Source organism: Cupressus sempervirens, chromosome 9 (genome assembly GCF_028749045.1).
Source record: "Cupressus sempervirens isolate cs-2001-9-10 chromosome 9, ASM2874904v1, whole genome shotgun sequence".
Classification (NCBI taxonomy): Eukaryota; Viridiplantae; Streptophyta; class Pinopsida; order Cupressales; family Cupressaceae; genus Cupressus; species Cupressus sempervirens.
Genome location: NC_143126.1, coordinates 32,571,576 through 32,580,871, shown reverse-complemented (window position 1 = coordinate 32,580,871; position 9,296 = coordinate 32,571,576). Strand labels below are relative to the sequence as shown.

The 9,296-nt window shown below is 37.9% G+C and overlaps 1 protein-coding gene across 1 annotated transcript; it reads left to right on the top strand.

Annotated features, from left to right (window-relative positions):
* Positions 1-6,593: 6,593 nt before the first annotated feature.
* On the top strand, positions 6,594-7,860 carry LOC149537478 (pentatricopeptide repeat-containing protein At4g18520, chloroplastic-like). Its single transcript, XM_089802333.1, has 4 exons — positions 6,594-6,702; positions 6,825-7,066; positions 7,486-7,564; positions 7,682-7,860. Exons 1-4 carry the CDS (start codon positions 6,594-6,596, stop codon positions 7,858-7,860), a joined length of 609 nt encoding a protein of 202 aa, XP_089658459.1.
* Positions 7,861-9,296: the final 1,436 nt, after the last annotated feature.

Here is a 9,296-nt window from a genome sequence, read left to right as displayed (position 1 = left end):
TTTATGCTCAAAAAATTACTAGTGACTAGAGACAATGAAATAGAAACAGACTATAGATCTAGAACCAAGACAAAAAACCCAAAAAATCATGAAAAAAGGTCTTCATGTATATGTCAACATGTTTGACCTATACTAATATATGTTCTACCAAGTTGACATGTTCTTGAATGGTATAAATACAGTCGACCTTAGATCTCCCAGAAGCTTCCGACTATAGGTTCCCAAATTCAAATTTGGAAATCTGATTACCGAATCCTACACATCAAAAAAATTGCTTCTTTTTTTTGGGGGGTGGGCAAGGAGAGGCTTGCCTTGGTCAAGACCCCATTTTGAAATTAACAATGGAGGAGACAAGAATGAAAAATCATGTAAATAAGTATATCAAATACAATGATTTATCTCAATTGATGTCACCCTTGTTAAGAAGAGTTTTGTTACGCTAGATGTTGTTGTTTAGTCTTCAATAGGAATGTAAGAAATATTCACAAATGTAATGGATATAATCAATAATAAACCATGTCATTATGGATGTTGATGTGCATACATGAAGAAGATGAATGTCATAATGCAAATCTCCTCCCTTTATGGCCAACAAAATGCAAGATCTTGAAGAGGAAATGCTCACAATGGATCCTTGAATCCTAAAAAGAACTTCTGAATTTTTTTCAAAACTTGACGAATGCCTTGAATATGTTTACTTGATGTCCTTGAGAGCTTGTATTTGTGTGTATTCATTCATGTGTGTGAAAATGAAGTTCCCAATCTTTGTCATATACTAATTTTTGGGAACAAAAACAGAGCAATCCAACGATGTCACCACATTTAACAATTTAAACACTCAAGATAAGACTGGCCCCAAACTAAAATAGGTTTGGGTACACATCAACCTAGTCGACCTATACCAATATAGGTTGACTGAGTCGACCTATACCAAGATTATCCTAAGGAGAGATAATCCCAGAGTCTTAGAAACTACATAGAAGGAATTGGAAAAAGGAAGAAAGAGTGGGAGAAAAAGCTATTTTAGCACACATGCATCCATGGACCTCAAATTCATGAAAGGTGGGAGCTTAAAGGTATTAAATGATTCTGGGTATTAAATGATTGTTTCTTTCAATTTAAGATAGAACATTTTCCCCCGCTTTAGTAGGAGCATGAGCCTACCTCATACTCAAAGTAAAGTAAATCAAAAGCAAGAGTTAATTTTAAGTTCTGTAATTTGTTATCTATGTCTCCAATTTTATTGGGATTAGATTGATTTTTCACCTCAAAATCATGTCTGGTTTTTAACATTTTTTCTCCTAAAAAGATTGTGGCATCTTGCAGTCTATTTTGGGGCATCCTACTCATCTGCAAAGTTTGGAGGGTTTGTCAATTTTTCCTCAAACTCATGGTAATTGTTTTTGGTATGTCTCTGACTACAGAGAATGGCAGCTTTGCTATCCAATATCAGATTGAAATTTTGTGATGATTTCCACTAAGAAGATTTGTTGATTTTGGTATGGTTAGTGGCAAAGTTATCTCACTGGCAAGATTGTCTCTTTTGCATAGTATTCTGAAGAAGTGGGAACCCCTCTCTGTTCTTTTTTGGACAGAATTTGGCTTTTTAGTCATTTTTGCAGATCTATGGAAGGTTTCAGCAGCACCAGATGTTTTGAAAATTTTGTGACCAAAATACAGCAATTAGACAATGACCATTAAAGAAGGGTATTAGAACTTATTTTAATAACTATATTAGTTAATTTTTAGTGTATTAAAGAGGTTTCTCTTTTCATCTTTATATTTTTTTTCAGAGAATTAATCACAACATCGTAGATTTAACATAACAGTTTTTAAACGAAAAAGTGTTTACTGGGTTGAACGTGCAAGGACAAGACAAAGGATTGCGTACCTTTGAAAGACAGCCAATAATGGTACCTCTGTTTAACCTACAAAGTCTACACAGTGGAAGAATTCATCACTTAGTCTCAATGCCTCCGATGACACATGTTATGCCCACCCCTGTTTCTCAGATTCTTTGTTTGAAACTAATTCTACAAGTAATGATTGGGGTAATGGCACAATAAAATGCGACTTCTCCTTCACACGCACAGTTCTCACCAATTTCCATCTCAGACATGGGAGAAAGTAATTTGGGTGCTCACCATAAAACAGGACAGACACCGTCGCGCTCTCATACCCAGCCTCTGGAACAAGCATTGTGTTTGATTCATGGAAGGAAGCAAACAAGTCTTACTTCCCCTGCCCCGAACATTCAAATGTTCAACCTGTCCACTGTACAGAACAACCCTGCAGACCTGACGATCACAGAGTAGCAGTTAGAATAAAGTATTCCCAACATGTTAAATTGGGAAGACGTGGAATTCACCCACGCAAGGCTTGGATTGGAAAACTCAATGCGTTTCTGTAGATGTCACGCGTACTTGGAAACAACGGCATGCAAGATAGGCAGGAAGGCACTAGTCTCCACGACTCTTCAAAACAGACCCAATTAATCTCCACCGCAAATGACAATGATCCTGCCTCAAATTTGCAGCGCCATGACTAGAGAGTTTTTGATTTGGATGTTGCGCGCAATCCTATTGACAGTATCTCGCTGCAAGGGTTTCCTAGTCTAATTCAGAACAAAAGTTGTGCTAATTCTATCATTGGCATTCACGCTGTAAATTCAGAGTAAAGTAGCCATGCAAGGGCCAATCAATTTGGTTTGCCAAAAAAATGATATTGAAAATGTGAGGGGCTGTAAGCCAAAAAAACTCTCAAATCAAAATAAACAGAAATTTGAAAGGGGAAAGTGCAGGTACAGAGGATTATTAAATAAAATATTGTTAATAACAATGAATATATTTATTCGACTTACAATCCAGGATTGAGGAGGTCTTCGCAGCAAAGAAGAATTCCTTCTTACTTTCAGATTATGAATTTCTCTTCTTTGAAGAGGCAGCGCCAGAGCTTTTGCTCCCCAGATCAAACAGAACTTGGAAATTTTTAAAAGTGCCTGTGAAGCCATTGACTGTGACAAATGGAAGGAAGCTATGCGGGAAGAAATGGAATTCGACTTTGGGGGGGGAGGGGGCAAAGCGGGACGGGATAAAACGAATGGCCATTATGCGAGTTCTGTTGTCAGTGGCCCTGGGATTTAAGTTCACACTTCTTGACCCACGGTGTATGAAATCTTTGGCGTCGTTTTCCAGAAGTCGTCGTGTCTCTTGCCCAACTCCAATTTCCCTAGTGCCAGGGGCTCATCTCTCTGCCTCTGCAACCGGGAAACCACATGCATTAAGTTGGAATCGAATATTCGACGCAAAAGCATGAAGTTGGAAATGCTATAATGAGGAGCTAGCTCACCCATCTACGGACCTATGACCAAGCTCACCTTGCGCTTTATGCCACGCCACCCCGCATTCGATGTGCATCATCCAACACGCTAGGCTTCTGGCATATTGTTCATCAGAGGCGGTTAATCACGTTAGTCCGGGTGCGAATACTTCTCCCAGTTACTCCTGAGTCGGACTTATATATAGGCATCACAAAAGGTCGGCAAGCAGAGAAAGGGCCTATTTTTAAACTTAGTAAAGCTGCAGAGGCCCTTTACGCCCAATCTTTGTATTCCATTCGATAAGGGATGGACGCGGAACAAACTAACCCCAACCCCATTCTTGTTGTCATCGCTCGCTGACCCTCTCTCTCTTAAGTTCCTTTTCCAATGCCTTTATCCTTTCATCCCACTATTTCATTCTTATTTAATGGGAATCTGAAAAGGACATGACTCCATGAAATGAATCGATACGTCTGCACCGAACCGGAATGCTCTTTGATGGCGAAAAATACTTGGGATTTGGCTCCATTACCACCAACTGTAGAGCCTTGAAAAATCAATGGATATTTTGATTGAAAGAAGAGGACAAAGGCCAGAAAAGATACAAAGCCAGATTGGTAATAGTCAAAATGACTACCATTTGTGCCCATTTTAGGATTGGTTGCAATTCATAATCTTGAACTTGAACAGCTTGATGTCAAAAGGACATTTCTTCATAATGACATAAAGGAAGAGCTATACATGATGCAACTCGAAGGTTTTGTAAAACATGGGCAAGAAATTTATATTGCAGGTTAACCAGAAGCACACCGAGGCATTGGTACATCAAATTTGATAGCTTTATGACTGAGCATCAGTTTCTACATTGTGAATCCGATCCGTGTGTTTATTACAAAAGGTTATCAAATGGTGTGTTTGTTCTTCTCTTGCTCTATGTTAGTGACATGTTAGTTACCACCACTAGTATGAAGCTCATTTGTGAATTGAAACAACATTTAGCGCAACAGTTTGCAATGAAGTATTTAAGGGCAGGGAGACAAATTTATGGTATGACCATTATTGGGGATAGACAAAAGAAATCAAGTAGTCACAAGAAAACCATATTCTGAAAGTTTTGGACAAGTTTGGCATGACAGATGCCAAAGCAGTCAGCACTCCATTAGCAGATCACTACTGTTTAACTTCAGTCATAAGTCCCAAAACACAAAAGGAACAAGTTGAAATGAAGGGCATTCCTTACTCTTTAAGTTGTAGGAAGTCTCATGTATGCTATGGTATGTACAAACCTGGATATTGCCAATAGAGTGGGAGTGGTAAGAAGATTTATGAGTAACCCATAAAAACAAAATTGGAATGCAATTAAATGGATCCTGACATATCTCAAAGAAACTTCTGATTTTATTTTGTGTTTTGGTGGCAAGGATGCCTTGTTAAAAGGCTTTACTGATTCTGATATGGCCGAGGATTTAGACAAGAGAAGATCAACTACTGGTAATACATTTGCATTTGCCAAAGCAACGATTAGTTGGGTTCCAAGGTTGCAACAGGTAGTAGCACTTTCTTCAACAAAAGCCGAATACATTACTCTTACTGAAGGAGTAAAAGAGATGATATGGTAGCAGCGCTTATTTGGTGATTTGGATTGTCCACAAGATGGTTTTACTCTATTTTGTGATAGCAATAGTGCTATTTACTTAGCAAAGAACGTTGTCTTTCATAGTCTACCTACACACATTTTTGTGTTTCCATTTCATTTGAAGTGTGCTTGAGGAGGGAAACTACAAGCAGAGCAAATAGACACCAAAGAAAATCTAACTGATGTATTAACCAAGATTGTCCTGTGAGAGAAATTTGAGTTTTGTCAAGCTTCTCTCGGCATTGTCAAGAAGTAACAATAGGGACAAAATAGGAGAATACCTTTGGTTCATTGTAGCATCCATTGGACTTCAAGTGGGAGTTTGTTGGGTGTTGAAGCCCAACAGTTACTTTATTATGTCCCTCTCAATATTATGACTTCATTTCTTTAAGAGCTGACTGGATAATGTTTATTTCACAATTGTCATTGGCGTACTGTTGTAATGTGTAACCATATATACAGCTATTAAATAGAGATTTCCCCTATTCAAAGTGGACGTAGCCAAATTGATAAACCACTAAAAATCTCAGTGTTTGTATTCTTTTATTTTCTGATTTATGCATCTTTCTTTTCTTTAATTCCATATGTGAGCACATATCAGAATCCAAAATAGACTGGTAAATGTTAGATAATCTTATTGAGTGAACGGTAGATTTATACAACGCATAGCAGAGGAGTTAATTATAACTGCAATAATGTATTACTCTAACAAAACCTTTCTAGGCAAACCGCATTTTCCCACACAAATCCATAAAAGAAGTATGCTTCTTCATATATAAGAAAGATTTTCTGTTAACCTCCTCTGCTAAAACTGTTTCCATTTTATTTAAGAAAAAGGGGAGAGACATCTCGCTCTCCTGAAAGATCTGCCTATTCCTTTCTATAAAGCCCAAGTAACCAATGTACTTGTTATTCAAAGACTCCAACAGCGAGCTGATCTGTATAACATTTGTGAGAAATTGAATAAACTCGCTGATTAGGGAGGGCAATTGTCAAGCTCAATTTAGTACATAGCAACCTCCAGCAAGCTTGCAAGAAAGGGAAACAAATCAGTAGATGGTCAATTGAATTTTCATTGCTCTTGCATATGACACACCTCAATGAAGTCTGGTACTCCATCCTCCAAAAAATTTAGGGTTAAAATCTTCCCTTTCATAGTAGCCCACACAAATTCCCCTGTAGGGTTTTCTGTATATTGTCAACTTTTGCAGACCTGCATTGTCAAGAATGCGCTTTCACAAGGTAAACAAAACACTCTTCTTCAATGACAGGGTACATGTATTTACTAAAGCCTTATTTTTTGAAAATAAAGTTATTCACATATGCAAAATATAGCAATTTGGGTATGCCCGTAAAGTGTTTCAGAACATGGAAGAACAAGACGTTTCCTCATGGAATACCATAATTTCAGCTTACCGAAGATATGGTAACCTCATGAAGTATTGTCACTGTTTCACCAAACGGAGCGAACAGGCATTTAACCTGATGAGCTCAAATTTGCCAGCATACTGCCAACTTGAGCCAAAATAAGAGCTCTGAGATACTACGAAAATGCAGTTAGCAGGTGTAAAGCCAAAATTCTCAACTTTTGTTACCATTCTTCCTGAATGTGGTAAAATGGGAGATTGAAAGCACGGTATGGATATTCATCAAAGAATTAAATCAAAAGCAGTTTCTTTGTCAGATTTTACAGTTGCAAGTGCCCTGGTAAACATGTATGCCAGATGTGGAACCATACACAAGGCAAGTGAACTATTTGACAAAATGGTTCAAAGAGCTATAATCTTATGGAATTTAATGATTGTAGGTAATGCAAAAAACGGATTTTCTATAAAGGCTTTGGAAGTTTATAAACAAATGCATTGGCAGGTGCAAAGCCAAACTACACAACCTTTAACAAAATGCCTCAAAGAGATTTGATCTCATGGACTATTATGATTGCCGGTAATGCACAAAATGGATTTGCTATAAAGGCTCTGGAATTTTTGAAACAAATGCAATTGGCAGGTCCAAAGCCAAACTACACAACCATTTCCAGTTTCCTCCCAGCCTGTACCCGAATGGGATCTCTAGCACAAAATATTAATATCCATCAAACCAAATTGAAAGCGGTGATTTTATTCAGATGGTGTTGCCAGTGCCCTTGCAGATATGTATATAAGATGTGAAAGCAAGAGTTGGCAAATGAGTTGTTCCAACAAATGCCTCGAAAAGATGTGGTTCTATGGATTGCAATAATAGCAGGATATGCACAAAATGTGCTTGTTGAAAAGGCTTTAGAAACTTATGAGAAAATGCATTTAGCTGGTGTAAAACCTACTTCCACAAACTTTGTTAGCATCCTTCTTGCCTGTACCAAAATGAGAGCCTTAAACATGGCATGAACATCCATCAAAGAACAGTCAAAAGTGGATTATTATAAGATGTTCTTGTCGCAACTTCTCTTGTAGACATCCATGCAAAATGCAGAAGCATAGACAAGGCATGTGAATTGTTTAAGAAAATGCCTTAAAGAGATGTGTGTTCATAGAATGTAATGATTGCGGGATATGCACAGAATATTGTTGTTGAAAAAGCTCTGGAAACTTTTGAGAAAATGCAAATGGCAGGTGTAAAGCCAAACTCTACAACTCTTTTCAGCATCCTCCCATCCTGTGCCAAAATGGGAGCTTTGGAGGAAAGTATAGACATCCATTAAAGAAAAACTGATCGTGGATTTTTGTCAGATGTTGCAATTGCCATTGCTCTGGTAGACATGTACACAAATTGTGGAGGCATACGTAAGGCATGTGAAGTGTTTGGAAAAATACCTCAAAGAGATGGGGTTTTACAGATGCAAATGATTGCAGGATCTGCACAAAATGGAATTGTTAAGAAAGCCATGCAAAACTTTAAGCGAATTTAATTAACAGGTGTAAAAACAGGGTACATGACATTTGTCAGCATCCTCCCTACCTGTGCTAAAATGGGAGCTTCGGAACATGATATTAACATCCATCAAAGCATAATTAAAAATGGATTTTTGTTCTAAGTTATAGTTTGCATCCAAAATGTAGAAGCACAAACTGTTTGACAAAAAACCCAATAAGATGCCATCTCATGGAATGGTAAGATTGCAGGATATTCACAAAATGCCTTTTTGAGATGATACTCTCAAACTCTTTAAACTAAATAAAAGCCCTGGGACATACCACAACCATGTGAGCTCCACTTGTGTTTTATTTGCATGCAGCCATGCCAGTTTAGTAGATGAGGGCTGTTAATACTTCAATTGCACAAGTAACTCTTATTGCATTATACCTGCAATTGGCAGTTATGTATGTGTGGTTGACCTTCTTGGTCTTTCTGGACATCATGACTGTAAGAATTTGCCTTAGGGCAGAATTCACCCAAGACCAAGGAACTCAAACACAAGCACAACAGTAGACCAAAGAGAGAGTTGATCAAAATGATGATATATTCATTCAATATGCCATATGAAAGTACACTAGAAGTGTTTGTATATAAAGGCCTTTGGAGAGCTTCTAGAATGCATAGAAGTCAACAACATGATAAGTCATACAACTAGGCACATGTCCACCAAATATGGGTTATCCTCCATTAAACACAGAAGTAAGTGCAATGATAAGAGGATAAGCCTACAATGGTGTAGCACGCAAATTTATGTTGTAGACAACATGTGCTAAAAAGAGAGTGCTAATAATTGTGTTGTCTACATGACAACTCGGTGAATGATGCAAACTCCAATGTTGTAAACACTATGTGTTGAATTAGAGTTGCGTACTTCTGTGTTGTCAACATGACAACTCATGAGAGTGCACAAACTCCTAAGTGTCTCATCTAAATAAATAATAAAATAATGCAAAATAATGCATTAACCGAAGTAAACTTAAGTAAAATGCTAAGTTGCCGGATTTGTCCCTTGCTGCCCGAATTCGGGTCCGGGTCCGCACGGGTACGGATTCGCCCCTGGGTTCGCTGCGGGTCCGACAGGGTCCTTAGTTTTGACTATGGATTCGTCTAGGTCCTTGCTGGAGCGAACCCAGACGAACCCACAACGAACCCAGGGCTAAAAACAACTTTAAAGAGTGTGTTTTTTAAATTGTTTTCTTTTGTAACTCTCAAAGGAACTTAATAAAAATTTAAAAAATGTTTCACTTATCTAAAATCCCTTATGTCAAGGAGGAGGACGATGATATAGCAGCATATGGGACTAGTGGAACCAGTTTGGGTTCCAATGATGAAGCTCTAGATATAGTTGCAGCTGGGGATGAAACCATTGATCTCTCATTTTATGATGATCCAATTGACTCTTGAAGGGCATTTGATACTATGATTATT

What these genes read in the sequence shown, in the direction of transcription:
- LOC149537478 (XM_089802333.1), top strand. Translation starts at nt 6,594, where the DNA reads ATGGATATTCATCAAAGAATTAAATCAAAAGCAGTTTCTTTGTCAGAT. An exon ending in ATCAAACCAAATTGAAAGCG is followed by an intron (nt 7,067 to 7,485) that starts GTGATTTTATTC and finishes GTGTGTTCATAG; the next exon opens with AATGTAATGATTGCGGGATA. An exon ending in TGAGAAAATGCAAATGGCAG is followed by an intron (nt 7,565 to 7,681) that starts GTGTAAAGCCAA and finishes GATTTTTGTCAG; the next exon opens with ATGTTGCAATTGCCATTGCT.